Source organism: Bacillus rossius (assembly GCF_032445375.1).
Source record: "Bacillus rossius redtenbacheri isolate Brsri chromosome 4 unlocalized genomic scaffold, Brsri_v3 Brsri_v3_scf4_1, whole genome shotgun sequence".
Classification (NCBI taxonomy): Eukaryota; Metazoa; Arthropoda; class Insecta; order Phasmatodea; family Bacillidae; genus Bacillus; species Bacillus rossius.
In genome coordinates, this window is record NW_026962010.1 from 28,658,142 (window position 1) to 28,684,024 (window position 25,883).

The 25,883-nt window shown below is 38.8% G+C and overlaps 1 protein-coding gene across 1 annotated transcript in view; it reads left to right on the forward strand.

Annotated features, from left to right (window-relative positions):
* Nucleotides 1-25,883, forward strand: part of LOC134541736 (serine protease inhibitor 27A-like) — a 325,260-nt gene that overhangs the window by 142,631 nt on the left and 156,746 nt on the right. The window contains exons 2-4 of the mRNA XM_063385385.1: nucleotides 11,328-11,446; nucleotides 12,463-12,645; nucleotides 17,536-17,749. Of these exons, the coding sequence (XP_063241455.1) occupies nucleotides 11,328-11,446; nucleotides 12,463-12,645; nucleotides 17,536-17,749 (516 nt within the window). The remainder of the gene's footprint in view (nucleotides 1-11,327; nucleotides 11,447-12,462; nucleotides 12,646-17,535; nucleotides 17,750-25,883) is intronic.

The following is a 25,883-nucleotide window of genomic DNA, read 5'->3' on the forward strand; positions in this document are numbered from 1 at the left end:
TATACTAATTTTCTTTGAAAGTTCCAAAAAACAAATCCCTTTTTGGACGTCCTTGAGCGATTTGTCTCATTATAGCAAAATTATTTCTAGTTGCAAGAAATTAAATTTATTTTTTCGCAGGAATGCTAAACGTAAAATACATAATATACAAGTAACTATTTTAAACACGGCTTTCTCTTTCTCATTGGAAAAAATTTGGTTAAGATTAAATGTTTTTTATTGTTTTTAATTACTAGACTAACCTAATAATAAGTTTTTAAAGCATTAATAAATGCAAAAAAAATAAAGCGGGAGTGTGAAAACTGGCATACCCTACACTAAAAAAGAAATAATTATGTGCATTTTTTCTGTTGTTCGTAATTTATTTCTAATGTTGTGGAAAGGAGGTGTATTATTACATTTAAGCATATCTCTGATTACGCGAAACGAGAAGGGGGTCACGGTTGGTCTAGTTGTCAGGACGATAGCCTCCCACCAAGGCGATCCGGGCTCTATTCCCGTCGGGGTCACCCAGATTATCGCATGTGGGAATCGTACCGGGACGATGCCGTTGGCCGGCGGGTTTTCTCGGGGATCTACTGTTTCTCCCGCATTTTATTCCCGGCGTCGCTCCATATTCAAGTCATATCACCCCTCATCGGCTCTCAAGAACTAAGCTGTTAAAGGGCCGTAAAACAACTTCTCACTCACTCGCGAAACCCTGAGCTACGTATTGGCACATAATTTATACATAAAGGATACAGGCTCAGTTATAACTACAGTTAAAATTTTGGATTCATAACCTTGTACGTAGTATGTAAATGGGGCTACTGGGACAGGTGCCTGGTGCGAGGAGCGAGGAGCAGGATCAATGACCTCGAACTGTGACGTCACGGCGGCCATTTTGGTGTTAAATTTCATCAAAATTCCTCAAAAATGACTCACATTTCCTCAAAACGACTCAAAAAAATTTTCAAAAATTTCCCATTTTGAGAGAAAAATTTCCCATTTTGAGAGAAAATTTCCCGGGGGAATTGAAGCCTAAATGGGGCACAGTCACCTTTTTAAATTTTTTTTTAATAAAATGGGATATTTTCTCTCAAAATGGGAAATTTTTGTCTCAAAATGGGAAATTTTTTAAAATTTTTGAGTCATTTTGAGGAATTTCGAGTCATTTTTGAAGAATTTCGATGATTAACCGCCGTGCGGGCTTTGAAATGCTCTAATTTAGGACTACTGTGATTACATCAAATCAACCCAAAATGTTAAAAAATTAACTACACGTCGGCTTCTTTGTACATGCAGATTGTGTCAGTTTTGTCACTGAAATTCATGCAATACCCCATTCAATGTTTACAGAAAAATATAACCAAAAACAATGTAATTATAATGCTAAAGAACGTATAGCTTCAATATAATGCATAGTGTTAATGTTATTTTCCATGAATTGAATCCCGTTGGTTGGAAACAGAAATTTTTCTTATTTGTATTTTCATATGTCAATAAATAATACTCTGCTTACTCAATCCTTTACAAGCTAACAAATACCATGTAAGATTCTGGTATTTGGTACGCATTAACCAGTTAGGTTATATCTGTAATCAGATTAATATATTTCGTGAGTGCAGCATCGTCTATAAAGGTTTTACAATTTTTAAACAAAGCAAAGGCGATTTTCCGTTTAAAGTGACAAATCCAACTAGGCGACCCCTTTTCCCTCCATCTATGCCTTCCTAAGCTGTTAATGTAACATGCAATATATCAGTAAGCAAACTAATACTTAGTCATGCCGAATAAAATTACAAAATATTTACATTCTTTGCACTTACCTGGCACTTTTCTGCTGTGTCCTTTTGTACTTGCCACACTTTGTAACCTTCTTGCAAGAAGGAAATCCTCTTCGTTTCTTGCATTTCTTCATTCTTCCTCCCTTACCGCTCACGTTGCAATGGGATAGTGAGCTAGAATTGCCGAGCCAGGTCGTGAGGTGTAGCCACGCGCATGTAACCCCCCTTCCACAGCCCCAGCTACCTGCTCCTAATACATCATCTGGGGAGCAGGGGCTTGGCTGGTGCCGTCCCTTCACCAGGTGACCATTGTCCCGTTTCTAAGAATATGGGTGTTGGGAGAAGCCTTGAAGGTTTGGGCTAGCCGGTTCTGGCAACAAGAAGGCGATATAAAATGTAGGTTCTGTGTGCAGAAAATCTGTCGCCAGTGTTTGGGTTTCGGAAAGAAAATGCATACAATTTTTGTACATTTTCATAAGTGGATCGCAGGCACCCCATTCAGTAGAACATATTTTCGGTTATGAATCTATACATTTAAAATATATTGTTTAATCCAATTAAAAATTACATTTCCTGTTCTGTTTTTAACTAGGTCTACTTGGAAACTATCGGGCTCAGCAAAAGGCCCTTTGGGTATTCGGGACTCTTGTCAACCGCCATTTTCGCATACAGCTTAATCCATCCCTGTTCACTGCTTGTACATTTCATCAGTTATCCGTAAACATTAATATGAAACATATTTGATTAAGCTTGTCACCTGCGATGTAAGTTAGTGTTAAAATGTAAGTGTAACATTCGAGAATCAAACACTAATTTCATAAAAGAACGGCAATAATAGTCAGCTAGTATCGACTTACATGAGGAAAAGGTAGGGCACGGATAAAATCCTGGAGTAACTTTCAAGATGACCCAGGTTCAAATACTAGTCTGACCATTTTCATGAAGTGAAAGCTGGGCTAGTTCCTGTTCTTGTACATTTTTACTCAACCTTTGTTTTCAGATATAATTATATCGTTTTTATCTGTTTCTAAATGACATAGAGAGGAAACACTTTCCCTCGGCACAATACTGCTTTCACGTATTCATTCATTTCTCGCGAGCCCATTCTGTCAAATGTGTTTGGGTAAAAGTCTGAACAACACAATATTATCAATGGGTTCACTGGCCCTTACAGCAGGTGGTCGCAGCGAGTAGTTTCCAGACATACCACTAGCCAGCGAAAGCAGCACATCCTAGACCCAATTTACAATTATTTCGGTATTCCGATGATTATCAGGAAAGTATTGCAGTTAGCTAGTTGAAACCAACTGTATATTAAAATTCACATTAATTTCTAGGGTTGTTTTGCTTTTCATGCTGTTGAGTGTAAAACTGTTTATTACAAAGGCAAATTAATTTTTTTCAAAAAAATGTCAGCTCTGATGAAAAAATCAATTTAATGAACTTTAAACTAACTGATTACAGTCATACTCATAACAACCCTACAAAAAAGTTTACGCTTTCTCGCAAACTAAATACGATTGTGAAATTTCAGTTAGAAAGTCAGAAATCGTCAAACTGCTGAAGAAATAAACCCATTTAAATACACTTTCTAAAGGTTTTTATTATAATTTTTTATGAAATTGATTTAGTAGGGAAAACATATTTTCCAAGGTTTATTGCTACGGTTTTATCAATAATTTAAAATTTGAATCACTAAAATCGCACAATTAGTTCTCACAAAATAAATTTATAAGCCTGACACTGTGTTTTCATGTACTGCTGGTTGCGGAGTATCCGGGATTCCAGCTAGGACTCAACCTTAAGGGGCCTCCCTAGTAGCATCAGAAGATAGCGGAACACTATGTTTTTAAAATAATGATGGTACTTTATTAATCGAAACTACGAATCTGGAAATTTTTCACCCACGAGAAGATACTACACGAATTGTCTGTATATATTTAAATTTTTTTGTTTTTTTCTATCAAAATATGAAATAAAAAATCACCAACTTGTCCAACTTTGGGGCCATTTTATACTGCTTAAGAGAATGACAGAAAAAAAGTACAAGTCTAGAAAAAAAGATAATTTTTTTCTGAAGAAATTCATGTATTTAAAACATATAGTCATCGCTTTAAATTCCGAGATATCTTTTCCGCAATTTCTGGAAATCCTGAAAGTTTACCACCGTCTCGTGCTGCCGCTTGGCGAAGCCAGCTCGCAGCCCACAGCTCAGGTAGCGCAGTGGAGGAACACGTGGCCGGAGGGGAGGCAGGCTACCTGTGTGTGCGTGCGTGCGTGAGAGGGAGACAACCCACAACCTGCAACGGTAACAGGTAATCCCGTGACCGAAATAAATTCTCAGAATTGCTTTTAGTGTGACTCGCCACAGTACCATGTGCTCGACTTTGTGACTATACATATTCGTGTATCTCTAAAACATCGCTTTTGTTTAAACTACAAATATCCTAAAGCTTACCATACTAGATCATGCATTACGAAATAAAGTATTGAAACTAACAATCAACACATTGAAAGTTGTCGTACAAACTATTTATTGGTGGCTTTACAGTCTCGCTAGCTAATTCGACAAAATTTATATTTAACTTTTACATGAAAATACACTTCATTGTTTTTCCTTCTATTTTTAATAAAAATTCAAAAAACAATTGTTATACTACCCAATATTTTTAAAAATAATTTTAGTTTTCCAAAATCATTTTACACATCTTACAACGCCGGGGAAAAATGTTATACTGGTTTTAACCAAATGGTTAACTATTTACAAAATTTTTGATACTCAAAAATGTAGGTTTATATAAAATGTATCTTAAATAAAAAGAAAAATCGTATTTTGAAAACTAAATGTCATTTTGCTATGCTTTTTGGTTAGATAGATATCTGATTGTCTACACTGTTTTAAAAATGTTTATGGAATTATAAATAAAAAATAAAAACTAGGAAAGTTCTATATTAAATAAGCTAGTCAGAAGTATATAAATGTTCCTCCTGGCGCAGGAGTCACGAGGAGGATTGAAGATGAGGTCAGTGACCGATCGCTCACAAATGTAGTTATGGATGGTACGTTATTAATTACAAAATTCAAAAACAATTTTGAAGTTAAACAGTATAATTAATGGCAATGTTTAATAAAGATGACGTAAATTTTCAGATAAACTATTACTACAGCTTGATTAATTAATAAGGGCAGGAAATAAATTTTTTACAGCAATTATACAAAATTATTAAAATTTTACTAACCACAATTTATTTATCCAAAAACCAAAATTAAGTAAATATTGCCCACACATTACAACATCCACGAAAGAACCTTGCAAATTATTTTTGTTAGATGCATTATTTTGCATTCAAGTTCTTTATTTTTTAATACTTCACCTACTTATAATTTTTACATATTTGGCACATAGTCCGTCACGCCCAATTAAAGGGCCTGAGTTAGTAGAACGCGTTTCTGATCAAATTGCACGCCTGTTACTTTACCTGCAACCCGGAGCGGTGTGAAATAAATTTTTGTACACTCGTGACGTAGGCAATCAACTTAAATATTTATGAGTTAAAACAAAACATAACTATATGTAACGGATAATCAAAGAAATTGTGAAATTTTGAAAGCTTGTTCTGTTTTTATATAGTATACAAAGCAGTTAAACCATAAATTATTTGTTGTTGAAAAAAAATCCTTAATCTTTCATGCTTTTTTTCATTTATTTTTATTACCAGATATTTCCTTTGAAGTAATACTTTATATATATATATATATATATATATAATATAAAATAATTTTGACAATATATTAAATTCTATGTATTTGAATCTATTCGTATATTCTGCAGCATTAATTCCTATAAGCAAATACTTATTACGTACAATGTACTTTTAGTCCTGTCGTATAATTATACAAAAAATTGTATCAAAAGTATTGTTTCTTCTATGCGGTTATGGTTGAAAAAGAAAAAAAAGAGTAATTTATGTTATTTTTAAATTCGGTTGTCAGTAAGAACACGTATTTAGTGTAAACGACATATATTATTCTGTTCATTGAAACATTACTATCGATAACTCTATTTTAGATTTATCTGTCTATGTTATATTTCAAATTGATTCTTTTTCTTCGACTTGTGACAGCAGAAAATTTTGTTTTATCGCATATGTAATGTTTTTGTGTTTTGCATATTATAATTAATGAGTTAGTATGGCGGGTGAGGCTGTTTCACAAATGGACGCGTTCTTGGCGGCTAGCAGGTAGGACGCGTGTATTACGCAGGGTGGATAGGGAAGTACGACTGCGGGCGAGCTCCAACATGATAGAAGCAACGGGAGTAGTAGCACTCGGCTATTTGTATAGGTTGGGATAGCTGTGCGAACGGTAGAACAGACCACGGGTCTATGGTGAGGAAAAAGGTCCCAAGCTCGACATCCCGACGATGAGACCGCTTACGAACTGTCGATGGATCATCAGGAAAGTCAACAACTTGTTCAGAAACTTGAGTCCCTCTTTCAAAATTCAGTTTCATACCTGGAGATGACTGTATTCGTTGTTCTACCAAGCGAAGCAAACTCTTAATTCATTACTAGTTGATGTTTAATATTTTGACGCAAAATAAAATTGTGAATTAGCTTACTTTGCTCATGCCAGGTTTTACAAGTTTTGTCAAAGTTAATTAAATGAATAGAAAATGTGTCCCTTTGCTGCTGGCTACCCGACATGTAATATTATATAATTTTTATGGGATTTTGTTTTGGTAATGGTGTGTGTAACTGTCTTGTGTATTTTATTACATTCACTTCACGTAACGAATTGTCCGAACGTAATGTTATTGTTTGTTTGTTTTAATATTTAGTTTTATTGAACAAAGATACATAGTTTGCCGCTTCGAGCGACTACAGAAATGAAAATACAATTAGTTTACAGTGTTCCAAACATTTTAGTTTCCTCTACTGTACATGGGGCGAATATGTTTTATGTTATGTTTACTGAAACCATATCATTATACATGCTAAGTGAGATGTTGCGATTGAGTAGAAGCGAAAATATGTCTTAAAAACCCTGGTAATGCTATGAATTCCATTCATTCGTTTACTCGGTGATCCGCAGGGTCTGTTGTTTTGACTGAATACATGTGCACTTCCTCTATGTAGCGTGGCTTCATTGAGATGAAAGCATAGCTCACGTTGATGAAATACTTATTAATTAAAAAATAAAAATGTTATTTTATGCTTCAATTTCTATTAGTGTTGTACACAGATTAAAAATGTAATGCAGAGTTCCTCAGTTTTATGTATATTGAAATTTGCTCATGTGTAGATTAGTTATTAAAAGCATAAAAAACATACTTATAAGACGAATTGTTGTGTATTATTTCCATTAGGCGTGACCATGAAAATAGATAAGATTTTATCATTATGTGAAATCTACATTTGAAATGTTGGCGTTTAAATATTTATGAAAGCGTGTGAACTCTTCAAGCACTATTTATCTATTGAGGAAGTACCTAGGTAGTTTTTATTTTTATTTTAGAAGGGTTTTTCAAACAAACAACTAAATTAATTCAAACATTTGAACTACTGCAATCAAAAAATACTTTATTCTATTTTTATTTTAAAATTAGCCATTGTATTCAACCTTGCTTACACTCTATTACCAAAAAAGATTTTTTTTTACAGAGATGAATACCGTAAATTAATACACAAAACATACATGTTTTCGTATGATACAATAACAGCTAGTGACAGTGACGAAACCAAAATTATTTTGATAGTTTGTATAGAAAATCCCAAACAGTAGTCGTGGTATATTTAGGGATTTCTTTGTAGATGGGTACTATTTCACAATAAAAAGGAGTTATCGTCAATTATCAAAGCAGCCATATTTCGTATCTTCTTTGACAGCCTAAATACAGCACCAAATGTCGTACTTGGCTAAAAACTAATTCCAGCTGCATGCGTAGATTCTTGGACGAGGTGAGAATCTCAGGGTGGCCCCAAACCTCCCTGAAATAAAAAAAGTCCGTCTGAGGGGGCCCGCTTGCATTTGCAAAAATTCACGTTATCCCGTGGGCCTCGTGGGAATCCTACAGATTTTCGCCCGTGATTCCAGCTATACACTTCACTGACACCTTGAGCACAACAGTCAGTGCACACTGAGTTCTTACATACCACCCGCACTTGTTTTCGATAAAATCTGAACTCAGGTGGATTCAGCGTGACTGACTAAGCCTGCAGTCTGAATCCACCTGTAGGCCGATGTTGCAACAGCTAAGAAATTTACACTGCTCGTAGTAAACAGTCTGTATGTAACTCGGAACGGGATTCCAGTTCATTCGTGTATACTTATTCATCATATTATGCAACGTTAAAGTCATTAAAAAAATATGCAAAAAATAAAATAAAATGCTAAACATGTAATAAGTGCCAGTAAATAATAATATGCAGTAATATTTAGTGTAACTAAATACGACGTGAACCCTAGAATACAAAGTAGACGATGTGTCGTTGGTGGGAACACTTGTTTGTTCCTGACATTTTTTTTCTTTACAGAATTTTAAAGTGAGTTTGACATGTACTTTTTCTTCAGGAAGTAAGTTAAAAATTTGTTTTTCGTTATTGCGATTTCAAAAGTTGATTTGTGTCTAAGATAAAAATATTTAATATTATTTTCATCATTTTATTCCCAGTTTTATTACTTAATCTATTAGTAGGACGTGATTTCTCGTCGCGGTGCGGAAGACTTTTATGAATGAAAGCGTGACTGTTCGTGCAAAACCATTCATCACACAAATGTCAGTTCGAAAGTATAATGTTGGAAATTTTTTTAATGATATAATGTTTCCAAATTTTTTCTGAAAACACAAGCTAACGCATCGATTGTTGGTGACAGCATTTTTTGTAATGTATGTAAATCTCTTAATTATGTAGAAAGTTAATTAAAAAATAAAAATACATGTTTTAAACAGAATTGACGATTGTTTGCATTTCATGGATATGGACTGGATCGCAACACTAATTTAATGTTTCAAGTTAAACACTGTCAGGAAGCAAGCAAGGCAATGCGAGAACATTATATTTTGGTTGAATGTAGCGAAAGGGAAAAACACTCACCTTTCTTGCCACGATCTTGTTCGCAGATAACGCAGGTATAAGTAGTAAATGGACTCCACACAATGACAACCCTCCCATTATTCCGCCCCCCTCGCTGAAACGCCCTCTCCTCATTCCACCGCGGCGCAGGGGACAGGCTCAGGTATATCGCCACGCCCAACTACTGGCAGTATCACGTGGCCAGTGGCCCCACGCGCTAAACATTTTTACTAGGCCACTCCAGTGTTTCAGGGGCACTACGCAACCCGCGTTAACCTCATAAGATTCAATGCTATTTTCATTTTGCTTATAACTAATTAACTAATATAGATTTCGAAATGATGCTTGCTTGATATGTAAGACAAGATGCTCTTATCAAAGCCCCTTTCTTCAAAAACGTGCATAAGTTATGTTTTTATTCTAATCTTTACTAATATGCATAAGTGTATTGTCTAGGTTTGAACCATAATTTATGCACGTTTTTGAAGAAAGGGGCTTTGATAAGAGCATCGTTGTCTTACATATCAAGCAAGCATCATTTCGAAATCTATATTAGTTAATAAGTTATAAGCACAATGAAAATAGCATTGAATCTTATGAGGTTAACGCGGGTTGCGTAGTGCCCCTGAAACACTGGAGTGGCCTCTTAAGATGTCTTATTACCGACGTTAAGGATAAAATGTCTTGTTTCACGGGATTTTTATATATAAACTATTTGGACACAGTATTAAAAGCAGGGTTTGGCTGATTTAAACCACAATGTTTTAAATCAGGTTATGTTTTACAAACAAAACTTTTTAAAATGTATTTTTAAATACAATATCTTAATAAATTTTAATGGAAGATCTAATCCTACTCTAATAACTACAGTAGTTTGCTCATTAATGTTTTTTTTGTGATGCAGGAAAAAATAATTACATACTAATCATTATCTCATAATGTAAATTATTCGAATGAGTTGTAAATTATACCCAGTTAAATACTCCTCTAAAATTGAATTAATTAGTCAATTGTAGTCAGAAGTAAAAAAAAAAATGAGAAAGTAAATATATTTATTATTAAAAAAAATGTATCCTATTTTGTGGAAAATCCCTGACTGTACTGTAAATCCCATGCTGTGAGAAACACCCATCCTATGGAGAATCCCCCTCCAGCACGGAAATACCGGTAAATATCTTACATCGCAGCTTTTCCGCAAAGTAAAAATAAAATTATGAAAATAGCAAAATCCAATTTTCCAACACTAGAGACGTTCAATATCTGTGCATTACCGTTGCCGCCTTCATTAAGTTAGCCAGTGTTGGATTGTGTGTGTGTTCTGAAGAACTTCAAATATTGTGAATGGTCGATTAGGTGAGGCTATCAACATTTCAAACATTGTGGATGTTTGTTTGGGTTAGTATAGCTACATTAAAAATACTATAAAATATTTCTTATGGCTGCTTAGAAATTACGAATTTAAGATGTATAGCTACCCTGACATAACCAAACGTTTTCATAAATTTACAGAATTTTTAATGTAACTATACTACTAACCCAACGAACCGTCTACAATATTTTAAAGTATTTTTTTTTAAATTGCTAACGTAACCTATGAGTCGTTCGTTACTACGTGCTTCAAAACACTTCTTTAAATGAAATGTTAAAAAAAAACTTTCTTAATTCAATGATATTTGGACAAAGAACCAACAAATAGAAAATATAAACATTATTACCCTACAAATGCAATACACTATCATATTAACTACTTTTATTATAAAACATGACAGTTGAGTAAAGTTCTCTAAAATAAACACAATAACCCGTGCGGGTAAACAATAAATGGCGGCGACTGTGGCAATGCACAGATATTGAAATGTGAGATAAAAACTTGGATTTCTTTGAAACTAATAGGAATTTTTCAACATTGTTTTCATGGTGAAAACAGGAATGTCTCTAGTGTTGGAAAATGGCGTTTTCATAATTTTATTTTACTTTGCAGAATAGTTGCGATGTAAGATATTTACCGAAAAACCCTCCAGTCCGAAATACCAGTCGGAAGTGCAAATTTGCTGTACATCAGTTCTTTGATTTTATAACTTTTATAATTCAAAATTAGTGGCAGAAAGCTGGATGTTGTATGGCTTACAATTGAACATGCTGAGAACTAAAATAACGAATGTATTAAAAAACATAATCAAAAAAACCCAAAAATAAACTAAATTAATGTTTGTATTAAAAAAATGTTTTATTTCCAAACCTGATTAAAAGTAGGTTAGATAAATTCAGGAATCCGTTATATTTAATATTCCATGATAGAATGATAGGTTTACGGACTAAAATCCCACAGAAGAAATACCGACGCGAATACTCGCTAGTTCAATGCCTGGCGCCTAAAAACTGTTATAAAAGTGCGCAAAAGAATTTTGACATTAGCAACCACACTTATTAGAGCTCATGTTGTTCTCGGAGAGAGGTGGCCTGCAGTTTGTTTGTGTTCCACAGCCGCCCTGCTGGTGCTGGTGGGATCGGCCGCTGCCCAGGATGACGACATCGACGACTACGACGAGTTCGTGCCGCACGACGGCGAGAGCTTCGACGATTTCGACTGGTTGCTGTGCAAGGTCAGTGTATGCGAGGACATGTACGGCGTTGGCAGTCCTCGATAGGACCAAGTATCTATTTAATTACATACACATGTAAATCTAACATATGTTAAATAACATTTAAAGCTTGATTAATGTCTATCTATACACACTATTTTTTAAATTAACACCACACAATTCTTCGTGAATTCTATTATTAAGGAATCATTAATTTGAAAAAAAAAGATAATAGAAAAATAACATGACAAAACATTTTGTATTAATATAGTGAAACATTTTGGGCGGGATTATAGTTTACTACAATTTCTAATTTTAATGCAACGTTTTCTTGAAATATTTTTGGGAAACATTTCTGACGCAAAAAAGACAGACCAAGTACTTTTCCAGAGGGATATATATGCTATATACCTTGCTGGACTCGTATTCGTTCTATTCCTTGTGTGATCATTCGTTGCCCGTCCATAAGAAAAAAATCACCGCGAGAGTTAGATGGACGAAAGAATAAGACAGAGCGTGTGCGTATACGCTCTTTTTTTCTTTTCAGAAAATAGATATAGGTATACAGTCAGCTGGGAATGCCTTGAATTTTATATTTGCCACAAGCACGCTCGCGTTCTTTATCGTTCATCTAATAGCGTAGGAGCGCTGTTGAGACACTCCCTCCATTACCCACATAGCTCTACTTGTTATGAATGTCATATTTCGTTCAGAGGTTTGGCGTGTTACAAATATCAGAATTGTTCGAAGAATTCAATAACATGCACAGATTTACTTTGTGATGTTAGCATTTCAACAGTGAGCAATATTTATTGTTAATTAATCATTCATTATTCATCGATCAATAATTATTGATATCTTGAGTAGGTAGTTGTTTTGAAGCGAGTAAATATTTTTGTTTATTTTTGTTTATTAATTAATTTTTATTTTCATCAATTTTCTAATAAATAAAAGAAGGCAGGATACTTAAATACGGTATCGTTACGAGTGGAGGTGTGAGTGCGGTGAGTGCGGTCAGTGCGAGGCCGTGTCCGCAGACCATCTCGGACATGGTGCCGGGCAACATGGCGGTGTCGCCGGTCGGCGTGAAGGTGGTGCTGGCCATGCTGTACGAGGGCGCCGTCAACCAGACCGCCGCCGAGTTGCGGGACACCCTGCACCTGCCCGCTCGCCGCTCGGACTCGCGCGCGAGGTTCGGCAAGGTGCTGCGCTCGCTGCAGGTACGTGCTCGCTGCCCACCCCATACCCCTCGGCGGCCATCTTGGATTACGTCATTTCCGGCGGCCGTCCTGTTTCCGTCTGCTAAAGGAAAACATTATCTCTCGTGGGCTATCTTGATTTGAGTAATATAAAATTAATTTACAAAAATGCCTTATTTAGTGTATGAATTTAGCTAAATTTATTTTTATCTATGCTAATAATAAAACTGTTAGAGGTAAAAAGTTTGGATTTTGGATGAAAGGATGGAAAAAACAAAACAAAACAATAAAACAAATACTAATTGACTATTTACATCATCAAGAACTGAAAAATATAGTTATTACATTTTGTCTGTTCGTCAGTTTTTCATATTGTCTGTTTGTATGTTTGTTCCAACATCAATCAAAACTACTTGGCGGATTTTGATGAATTTTCAAAGTTATGCTTCTTTAGGCATGTTATGAAAAAAAAAGTGAGAGTGAGTTTTTACGATGTGTGTGCACCATACAATTGAAATTGTATGGGATGAAAAAAAAAGGATACATACAAAGAAAGGAAAACATGAAAATATAAATTGTATATGTGGTTATAAATTTTATACTTTAATGCTTAACATTAAATACTGGTCAGTATCATTAAAAACATTTATTTATTGTGAATATTACTGATAGAAATTGTGTTTATAAACTTCTTCAAGTGTATGTATGTAAAAAGATTATTATTCCGTTTGTATACGATACTTGGCTTGTAAGTTTCCATTGTCGCTGGTAGGGAGTGTCTGTTGAAGGTTTTTAGTCTCCTGGCTGTTTTTACGGGAGTATGTGTGGTTATGTTCCCGTACGTATAATTTATTAGCATTATAAATGACAAATTATTACTTTACTGTTTATTAAATTATTGAATTATTTATAATAAAAAATAACATAGTTATATATTTTCATTACTAAAATGTATAAAAATATTTTACTAAATAAAAAAAATTGGTTGTCTGTAAAGTCGGTTTACGGACGATAGTTTAACGTGACAACGTCATAACAAAACATTGATGAAATTATTGATCCAGAAGAAAATGAAATATATTCGGCCAGAGACTGAGCCGTAATAGGTTTCCGCAACCAAACCATTTAGGCATTAAATATATTATATTCTTTGAGAAAATTTTTTTTTTTTAAATTTTCTATCTATCGGTTGGTAGTCAGCGTTGCTAACCGCACAGCCACAAGGCCATATTGGAAATAATTGTTTCAGATGTTATAAATTAATATTATTCCACGCACGATATTTGTTTGAATTTCTTTAGCATATTCTCTGTTGGACTCGAAATATTTACACGCTCGTGGGCTCATAACTTTAATACGGTGTGTGATTTAGTTGATCAAATAATACCTCATGACAAATAATTACCAATGTCAAACTAAAGTGTGAAAAGTATCATACCAGCATTAAATATTTAGCTACACAGTTAAAAAAATACTCATACAACACTGTTTAAATATACTGATTTACACTAGTAATTAAAATAATACGTACTTGTAAGAACGCCATTTCCTTGCGAATATACTCCCGTGGCGCGGTGCACAACAATAACCTCGAACCCCGCTATGTGGTCGTCTGCCCCAAGCCGTGTGTGGCGACATGCGCAGGCGTGATCCAACCGGCGCGACCCGCCTATCCCTGCAGCATGGCGGGGTGAAACCTGAGCAGTACGCCACCACGTGCCGGCCGAGTTCTCTGTACCGTCCGCAACATACCAGAGAGATGCCACGCATGCGTAAACAGGACACATCCGTAGTGGGACAATTTTTCGTGCATGAAGCCAGCCAGCGTTCATCGATTTATTAGACGTTGTTACGTTAAAAATATATAAACATGGTTTACTAAGTATTGAATTTGTTTAAATATATACTTTACCACATGTGTTTATAATATCAATAGCCCTTTTATTATTTTATTTTTATTAATTATTTGCATGCAACATTAAAGTTGATTTTTTACTAAGACAAGTGAGAATAACTTCTAACGCCCGTATATAAGTACAAGGCCCAATATTTTTTATTAGAAAGGTCTCTGAGAAACTTACAAACTAGGCTATATATAATTACAGAATTCCACACCTAAGGGTTGAAAAATGGGTGACAATTTTTTAAGAAAATTAATTATATCTCTGGTAATAATCAAGCGTAGGAAAATTATCCGTGTACCCAAAATTAACATACCAAATATACTCAAACCACAATATTTATATTTTTGCAAAATTCAACCTCTGATGGGTGATAAAGGAGTTTTTATGTTTTAAAGATAAAGAATGTAATCTCTGTTTTTTTTTAGTGCAGTAAAAATTTTGGTACTAATAATCAAACAAGAAATCTTTTAACGGTTTCTTTTTATATTTTGCGAAAATCCCCCACTCCCTTGGGTGCCAAGGGGTATGTTTATTTTTAAGTTTAATACGTATATTACCAAATTAAATGAAGACTAATAATGATATTGTTTACCGATAATTAACACACGAAAAATACCGAACACAATTGTACCATTTAGCAAAAGCCAGTGACGGGTAGTAACGTGTTGCTGCAGGCCATGATGTGATGCTTGCATGCCACTGACGGGTAGTCACGTCGTACTGCAGGTCATGATGTGATGCTTGCATGCCAGTGACGGAGTCACGTGGTGCTGCAGGCCATGATGTGATGCTTGCATGCCAGTGACGGGTAGTCACGTGGTGCTGCAGGCCATGATGTGATGCTTGCATGCCACTGACGGGTAGTCACGTGGTGCTGCAGTCCATGACGTGATGCTTGCATGCCCGTGACGGGTAGTCACGTGGTTCTGCAGTCCATGACGTGATGCTTGCATGCCAGTGACGGGTAGTCACGTGGTGCTGCAGGCCATGATGTATGCTTGCATGCCAGTGACGGGTAGTCACGTGGTGCTGCAGGCCATGTGATGCTTGCATGCCAGTGACGGGTAGTCACGTGGTGCTGCAGGCCATGATGTGATGCTTGCATGCCAGTGACGGGTAGTCATGTGGTCCTGAAGGCCATGATGTGATGCTTGCATGCCAGTGACGGGTTGTCACGTGGTGCTGCAGTCCATGATGTGATGCTTGCATGCCAGTGACGGGTAGTCACGTGATGCTGCAGGTCATGACGTGATGCTTGCATGCCAGTGATGGGTAGTCATGTGGTGTTGCAGGCCATGATGTGATGCTTGCATGCCAGTGACGGGTAGTCACGTGGTGCTGCAGATCATGATGTGATGCTTGCATGCCAGTGACGGGTAGTCACGTGGTGCTGCAGGCCATGTTGTGACGCTTGCATGCCAGTGACATGTAGTCACGTGGTGTTGCAGGCCATGCTGTGATGCTTGCATGCCAGTGATGTGTAGTCACGTGGTGTTGCAGGCCATTATGTGATGCTTGCATGCCAGTGACGGGTAGTAACGTGGTGCTGCAGGCCATGATGTGATTCTTGCATGCCAGTGACGGGTAGTCACGTGGTGCTGCAGGTCATGACATGATGCTTGCATGCCAGTGACGGGTAGTCACGTGGTGCTGCAGGCCATGATGTGATGTTTGCATGCCAGTGACGGGTAGTCACGTGGTGCTGCAGTCCATGATGTGATGCTTGCATGCAAGTGACGGGACGTCACGTGGTGCTGCAGTCCATGATGTGATGCTTGCATGCCAGTGACGGGTAGTCACGTGGTGCGGCAGGTCATGACATGATGCTTGCATGCCAGTGACGGGTAGTCATGTGGTGTTACAGGCTATTATGTGATGCTTGCATGTCAGTGTCGGGTAGTCACGTTGTGCTGCAGGTCATGATGTGATGCTTGCATGCCAGTGACGGGTAGTCACGTGGTGCTGCAGGCCATGATGTGATGCTTGATGCCAGTGATGGGTTGTCACGTGGTGCTGCAGTCCATGATGTGATGCTTGCATGCCAGTGACGGGTAGTCACGTGGTGCTGCAGGCCATGATGTGATGCTTGCATTCCAGTGACGGGTAGTCACGTGGTGCTGCAGGCTATGATGTGATGCTTGCATGCCAGTGACGGGAAGTTACGTGGTGCATCAGGCTACGATGTGGTGCTTGCAATGCAGTGACGGGTAGTCACATGGTGTTGCAGGCCATGCCAGGGTGCTTGCATGCCAGTGACGGGTAGTCACGGGGTGCTGCATGCCACGACGTGGTGCTTGCATGCCAGTGACGGGTAGTCACGTGGTGCTGCAGTCCATGATGTGTTGCTTGCATGCCAGTGACGGGTAGTAACGTGGTGCTCTAGGCCATGATTTGATTCTTGCATGCCAGTGACGGGTAGTCACGTGGTTCTGCAGTCCATGATGTGATGCTTGCATGCCAGTGACGGGTTGTCACGTGGTGCTGTAGTCCATGATGTGTTGCTTGCATGCCAGTGACGGGTAGTCACGTGGTGTTGCAGGCCATGATGGGATGCTTGCATGCCAGTGACGGGTAGTCACGTGGTGCTGCAGGCCATGATGTGATGCTTGCATGCCAGTGACGGGTAGTCACGTGGTGCTGCAGGTCATGACATGATGCTTGCATGCCAGTGACGGGTAGTCACGTGGTGCTGCAATCCATAATGTGTTGCTTGCATGCCAGTGACGGGTAGTAACGTGGTGCTGCAGGCCATGATGTGATTCTTGCATGCCAGTGACGGGTAGTCACGTGGTGCTGCAGGTAATGACATGATGCTTGCATGCCAGTGACGGGTAGTCACGTGGTGCTGCAGGCCATGATGTGGTGCTTGCATGCCAGTGACGGGTAGTCACGTGGTGCTGCAGTCCATGATGTGATGCTTGTATGCCAGTGACGGGTAGTCACGTGGTTCTGCAGTTCATGATGTGATGCTTGCATGCCAGTGACGGGTAGTCACGTTGTGTTGCAGGCCGTGCGGCGTGAGTACGTGCTGGACATTGGCTCCAAGCTGTACGTGCGCAAGAAGCTGTGGCCCAAGTCCGCCTTCCGCATGATCCTGAAGGTGTTCTACAACACGGAGATACAGAAGACGGACTTCGACGAGCCCGAACAGGCCGTGAGCATCATCAACAGCTGGGTGCGCGACATGACACACGGCAACATCAACGAGCTGATCTCCACGGGTAACGCGCACCAACCCCCTCCCCTCCACCCCGCCTGTACCTCGGTTCCTCACTCGTAGCATCCTTATTCTACAGAGCGTCCATAAATTAATGTCCCAGTTTCAATATATATTACAACAGTTTAATTTAAAACAAATGGTAGGTACATCAAATCGAAAGTAGACTAACATAGTTCTTCTAACAAATGTTCAATGAGTGCACCATTAGTTTTCCGGCACACATCCAACCTTAAGTCCAAAAACTTTGCACACTTGTGTATACGTGTTTTTAAAATCTACCACACCGTCGTCTTTTGCAATCGAAGTTTAATTCTTGCCTTCCGAACAGATTTCTCAGGACCACGCAGGTAAGATGCTCTAACTCAGTCAACATCCTGTACAGACACTTTTGGTCGTCCCGTGTTCTTCCCTTTACAAACACATCCCGTCGTTTCGAATTGCCTGTACCACTGGCTAATGTTTTCGCCACATGCGGTGTCACAACGAAACTTAAAACTAAACGCACGTTGAACTAAAATTACATATTCACTCTTAGCAAATTGCAGAACACAAAACGCATCACGTTCAGGAATCGCCATTTAGCGTAAATGGCGCTGCATGCGAGAAAGCAACAAATCATTACTCGCGCATGCGCTTATCTAAAACTGTTTGAGTTACTATTTAATGTGATCTTAAAACCAACACTGTACAACGCTTACACTTGATTCTGTTAAACTTTATAACTAAGACATTTTTTATGGACATACTATATTATTAGAGACTGAAAACTTCCGTTGATACCCGCTTCAGGCTAGCCTCCATATACGTGTGCATAATCAAGTCTCTGCCTGTTCATTGTTCATTATTCATTGACTGCCGCTACATTTCACCTCGCCGGGTCTCACGTGGTTGGTTACATGTTTTTTTCCGGACGTTTTTTTGTTAGTTTGAAGTCCTACCAGCAATTCAAATCACTCGAGATCCAATGAAAAGGGTCAGTTAAATGCACACATCTTAAATCTAGGCTGTCGCAATAATTAAGGTGCATTTTGCAGGTCTTTCAACTAGTTATTACAAAGTGCTAGATTTCCAGGCCACCCGTGGCCTGCCAGTTGTGAATTAACGAAAAAAATGTTACAAAGTATCTGGATGATTTAAATGAGGTGAAATAGCACCATTATTTTTGTGATAAATATGCCTAATTAAATAAATAAAGGTTATATTTAAATAAGACATGTCCATAAAATATTTCGATTTGATTTGTATCTGCAAAATAAACTGCGTTTAAATTGAACAGTTTTTTACTGAAAATTTTTCGTTTGAGTGTGGCAAGGTGTTTAGTTTTTTGTTTTGCCAATTGAATGAATTTATGTTTTGTCCTTTCGTTGAATTCGCCCAATATTAGACTTCTGAGGTAACGTTAGTGCGGTCCACATGTGTGGCTTTAAGTACGCATTTGCTATAGTTGATGATTAGATTGCTCTTCAAAATGATTCCCACATTCGGTGTGCGGTTAATAAAGCTAGGTGAAAGGATTTTTCTCATTTTCACATAGGCTATGTCAAGACTTTCAGCGAACTTCCACTGATCTTTTCTCTTAGGAGCTCCGTCACAAATCGGTTACTTACATCGCGGGTCAATGCTTAGTATGTAACTATAGGCTAAGTATTATGATTCAGTGAGTATTAATATGTTAATGTGACTTTATAAACAACATTAAAAAATAAATAAACGATTTAAAAATACACAAATGTAACATAAGTTAGTATAATAGGAATAGTGGTCTTGCTCCATATTCCCGGCTATGGATTGTGGATTGCCGACCGTCATTTAGATTCTGATGTCACGGCGGCCATATTGGATTACCTTGACCCCGGCGGCCATTTTGTATCCGCCATTTTGTTTGCTAGAACATTTCGCTATCTTGGTTTCAAGAATGTTCTGCCATTTTGAATTCTAGAACTTTCCGCCATATTATGACGCAATAGTTGAAATTTTCTTTACTTTCCCCATATTGTATCCTATGTTGCACTTTTCGTTACAGCCCCCATCTTAAAAATCCATATTTTTCAACAGAAAAAGGAAAAATTTAAACCTAATTAATACAATTTTAATAAAACAAACTTTTGCCATTTTGAAAACTGTCTGCCATCTTGGAAAACCGTAATTATGCTAGAAATTCGGGGGAAAAATTTAAAATTTATAAAAAATTTAAAATTCATAAAAAGTAATATATAAAAATGCACTTACATCATGGAGCTTGGAGCCTTCGGTTCAAACCCGGTGAGGGCAAAATAAAAATGGTGACATATTATTCCTCCACAGAAGTCACCAGCAGACTGAACTCCCAACACTAATACCAATGTAAATTTACGGTAGCTATTATGATGTCATGGAGGCCATATTGTTTTCGTCTGCTGGAGGCCACCATCTCGGATACGACATATTGTTTTCTTCTGCTAGAGTGCGCTACTGTTACGTTAGTCTAATTTTTGCTCGCTGGAGAGCAGTAATCACTTATTTCCAGAACGCCCACCATCTGGAAATCTGTAAGCCATATTGGAAATATGTAATTTTTAAGCTAGAATTTCGGAAAAAATTTAAAAAATCATCAAAAGTAGCTTGTAAAAATAATGATTGATTCGGTCGCCTTAGTTCGATTTTCGACTAGTGATAAAAGTAACTAGTTCATTAATCATTCTCTCTATGGAAAACGATTCTATACAAGACTTCTGTCCAACGAGATAAATATGCTGTCGCTGTGACTACCATGGAACACCTTCCAACCAATTCATGTGTTGCCCCCCCCCCCCCCCCGAGAGGGGAATCAAGAAAGGGTTGGGTTTCAGGGAAATCAAAGAAATGGCTTGTGAGTCACACATTTTATTATCTGCGAATATATCGTTAACAAAGACAAGCAGATAAATCTCAAACACTAAATTGCTCTTGTGTTCATGTTCTTTGTTTCTTGACTTGCTCAAGGACGCGCATAGCTAGTGCCTACCAACCAAAACCTTTTGATGATTAGTACCAAGTAGTACATCAACTTTAACATAATAATTATTGCCTAAAATATTTACAATAGCAAGAATGAAATAAATAGTAAACTCGAATACATTAAACCAAACTTAGCCAAGCGAGTAATATTTTTATAATACAATATCTAAGGCATACAAATGCTTAAATGACTTGAAGAAAAAAAAAGAACCAACAATTTACAATATTACAATTATCCTCCAATATTTCGATTGCGTGTACAGTGTCTCAAACTTCAATATTTTAACCATAAAACCTGTACCAACTTTAAATGAAACCCCTCGCGTGTGTGGGTGAAAACTGGCCTGACATTCACCTTATAGTTCGTAGAGTGTCATGTTCCGGGCTCGTTCGACGAGTCGTCTCTTCCATCAGCACACCTGCCGACTAGCAGTCTCCTGCCCCAACAGCACTCGAGCTGGACGTCAATGGCACGCTTCCAAATAGGAACGAGTTGCCCCGACGACTGCGACACAGTGACTCCATGAACAGGCCACACCCCTCTTCGTCCACGTCCAGCAAGTCCACCCCTGTCACACTTAAACCAGGGGGCTTGAAATAACAGTTTCGTTTCAAACCCTCAACATTCGTACTTGAAGTCAATAATAGTTGCCTCGGGGTTAGAAGTCACTGTCGGGAAGAAAGTCAAAGTCGGGTGTATCACTACATTGCCATGACATGCCAATCCAGCCACAAACCAACAACTGTAGTCACACACACAATCCACGAGTATTTTCTTCAGAGTTTCTGCTCACTATCTCGTACTCGTTCAGCGAGAAAAAGTTAGACAATAACGGCGAGCATTTTCAGACCTCGGGTGCTACTGTCAACCTTCTACAGGTCCCAAAACAGTAGAGCGACTTTTCAAATAAAATTCGCCCGACGAGTCCCCAACTTGGTCCACGAGTAGATGCATTAAATCGCCGACGATACCTTCTTCGCTAAATCGCTCTCTGCACTACTGCACTCCGGATCCCTTCTCGACAACTGGGCTGGACACGATTTCCTAAGTTATATGTAAGTTGACCTTACCAGTCCCAGATACTAAGTCCACTTTCCATGTTCGATGCATGCTCGGGCATAGTGATGTTCCTGGTGGCCTGGCTGGGCGGCGGCAGGACGACCATCGTGGAGGTGAGCTTCATGCTCCTTCCTCCCGCACTCTCTGTGCTCTGTGCTCAGATCGGGTGCCCAGAAGGCCCGAGTTACTCCTACTTCGGCAAAGACGAAAGGAGGGGTGGTAGTCACATTAGTAGTCACATAACGTGGTCACTCCCGCTCTCGACTGCTTCAGTCGAGGTGCGCGAAACCAGCGGTTGGGCTTTGTGCGAGACAGACATTGCTGTGGTGAATTACGTGTTTACGACGCCGGGCAGCGCTCGAGAGGACTGTACGATGTCGAATGCTGACCCCCGCCCCTTTTTACTTCCGTTGTTGGCGCCCTCACCTCTTTTCTTCCGTTCGTGCCGTGCCATAGCACTGCGCAGCGTGACATCGCAGTGTCGCAGTGTGTTTTGATATCACTGGTGGTCTGTCGTTGACTGTTCTGTCGTACAAGCAAACTCGTGGTATCATTTCTTTCGCTGTGGTTCTGAAAAGGGCGACGTTTTGTGGATCTCAATGGAGTACACGTTTAGTGAGTACACGGACATGCTGCTTGTTTACAGGGAAGCTAGACAAAATGGACGAGCCGCCCGTCGTCTGTACGAAGAACGATATCCGGGTCGTAGGATTCCAGCTCACACCATGTTTGCAAGACTTACTCAGCAAATGCGTGATACTGGTACATGTGCCGTCACAAGACCAAATGCTGGTGCTCCACGCAGGGTTCGTACTCCCAGTTTTGAAGAAGATGTACTTCAGAGATTTGAGGAGAGTCCGAATACAAGTACAAGGGCAGAAGGTTTCGATATGGACGCTGACAAAATAGCTGTTTGGCGAGTTCTTCATGAGCAACTCTTGTACTCGTACCACCTTCAAAAAGTGCAACACATGGGTCTGGCAGACTATCCTCTTCGCATGACCTTTTCTCGTTGGTACATTCGAAGAGTATTGAGGAACCCTGAGTTAGCGGTTTTATTCAGCGATGAAGCCAAGTTCACTCAAGATGCTATTCTCAATTCTTACAACAGTCATGTTTGGAATTATGTCAATCCGCATGCAACGTGTGTTACAGCTTGCCAGGAACGTTTTTCAGTTGATGTGTGGGCCGGTATTGTTGACGGCGTACTCATCGGGCCTTTTTTTCTTCCGCCACGACTAACTGGCGCCGGATACCTCCACTTCCTTCAGAACGAACTACCAGGTCTTCTTGAAGAGGTTCCATTGCATGTCCGACGTGTGATGTGGTACCAACATGACGGGGCACCACCTCATTTTTCCCTGCAAGTGCGATAGTATTTAAAACAAACATTTCTAAACCGATGGATTGGACGAGCGGGCCCTGTCGCATGGCCGCCAAGGTCACCGGACCTAACTCCGTTAGATTTCTTTCTGTGGGGTTATGTAAAAGGGCTTATCTACGCTACGCCAGTAGAAACGATAGAAGAGCTTACACAGCGAATCATTGAAGCGTTCGAAATCATAAGGTCGACTCCACACATGCTCCAGCGTATCCGTGAAAACATGATTTGCCGTTGCTACCTCTGTGTCGCTCAAGGTGGGCGTGTTTTTGAGCCGTTGCTTTAAGGCGCGTTTACACCGGAGTTTGAAACACGAGTTGCAAACAGAAATTGCAAACATCTCTAAAAACGCGCATTTTTATACGAAACATTTCGCTGTTGCAAACAGTTTTTCAGTGTTTGCAACAGAAATTTTTGTTTCCACTTGAAGTCGGTAAAGATCAAAGGGAGTTGCAAACTTTTGTTTGCAACACTGGTTTCAGTCACTATGTGCCGTTGAAACACGAAACAGAAACATTTCCCCGCCATCCCCTTCGCTGCCACCTCCACTCTCACTCACGTGATCACTCGCACCACCCTGTCTCGACTCAGTGTCATTTCCTGTCTGGACTGCTACTAGTTACCTCGAGCTTGTTGTGAGTTCTCTCGTACTTGTGAGTTATCTCGTGCGTGTTGTGAGTGATCAGTGGTGAGTGACAATGGAAAATTTACTGAGTGAGATGGAGTGGGGAGAAGACAACATTCTAAAGTTAATTAGCTTGTACAGAGAGCAGCAAGTCCTGTGGAACCAAACTATTCCCGATTACAAAAATAAAAACATGAAAACCTACGCATGGAATGACATTTCACGTGAAATGAATTTAAGCAAGGCAGAGGTACAAAATAAAATGAGGAACCTCATTATTCAATTCAATAGAGAAGCTAAAAAGGGGAATAAGTCTGGATCGGGGGCCGACGATGGGAAAACCAAGTGGAAGTTTTTTCAACCAATGATGTTCCTGAAGGACAAAACGACCGCCAGGCAAGCTCGAGAGACAGCGGGGGAGCAAGAAGCAGTAGGCCCACAGGTAAGCTTTTTTAATAATTACGTATATTTTTACGGAAAAAAATTTACAATTTACATTAAACATTTTTACAATTAAAAAAACACTAATGTAAGTTTGTGCTAATGTTAAATCAGGATTACACTACGATTTCACATTGCCTTAACCTAATGCTTATCCTGCCAGGAGACTGATCCTTGAGGACTCTTAAAATATTCTGCAAACTCTTTTCGGATCTCCTTTGCTAGCTCTGAGGGTTTCCTAGGAATCCGCTTTAGACGGAGAAGTGTCCCCTGGGGCATTCCATCCACCCTCCACTGGCCAGGTACAAGAGTTCCATTTGCATCTTCACTATCGTACATCCCTGAGGGATTGTACGATGCACTTGACGACTCGCTCCTCCTTAAAAAGTTGTGCAGATGCGCGCATGTTAATACAATTCTTTCAGCGTTTCCTGGTTCAAGAAGAAGTGGTTTTCTGAGTACTCTAAACACTACCGATACAATATTCCAAACACATTTTCTACGACTCTACGCGCACGGCATTGGCGATAGTTAAAGGTTCGTTCAAGACTTTCTTTATCGTGGAGGCCTGGAAATGGTTTCATGATGTTTGGTTGCAGAGGGAATGCATCGTCTGCAAGCAGGACGTAAGGTACTGGATAGGTCCTCCCTGGCAACATTTTGGGGTTTGGACGGTTCAAATCAGATTCATCCCAAAGTTTCTTGATTTTGCTGTGAGCAAATACACCACCATCAGAAATGCGTCCTTGGCATCCAACCGAAACATAAGTGAAATAATAGTTTGCATCTACAACTGCAAGCAAGACAATGCTAAAGAATCCTTTATAGTTGAAGTAGTCACTGCCCGTGTTGAATGGTGCTTGTAGCATTACATGTTTCCCATCCATGCTGCCAATACAGTGAGGGAAGTTCCATTGTCGGTTATACTCTTCAGCGTGATGTAGCCACTCATCTTTTGTAGAGGGAAGCTGCAATCAGATGGAATAAATTAATTATCTAGTACAGCCAGTATAGTATAGCCTATTTATATAGCCTAGTATATTATTTATATTTATAGCCTATATTTGCTACATTTTCTCGTAGTAGAAAATTGTGCAAATGCACACATGCCACCCCTCTCAAAGTAATATCCTCCTGCTTTAAAAATAAAATCAAAATTTTAATTTTAATTTCTAGTTTAACCAAATAAGCACGAATAGCGTAATGCTGTGCCACATTTTTCACTAGCTTTTTAGCCGGATTAAAGCGTTTTAATGCATGCTTTTGTGCTATTTGGACATCACGCAATAATTTGTAATGCATATACAAATAAATTTTTTATCATACTATTTAGATACCCTCTTTTTTTCCAGGATGGAACAGAAGTAGACGAACCAGCTCCTTTTGAAACCAGTGATATTCCCCAAACAAGTGGTGGAAATATTTGCCATAAATCATGGTCCAGGTACAAACAAAGATATGGTTGATTTTGATATCTTGAACAGGTAACTCAAGCTTGTGTATGAATCCCCGGTAGCTAAAAAGCTCAAGGTTACGGCTAGTTTTCCCGTTACAGAAATAGCCTTTCGGTAATTCGTATCCATTTTCGAAATTTTGTGACCAATCATTAAAGTTAGATATTTAAAATCCTCACTAGTCATTCTTACAAAGTT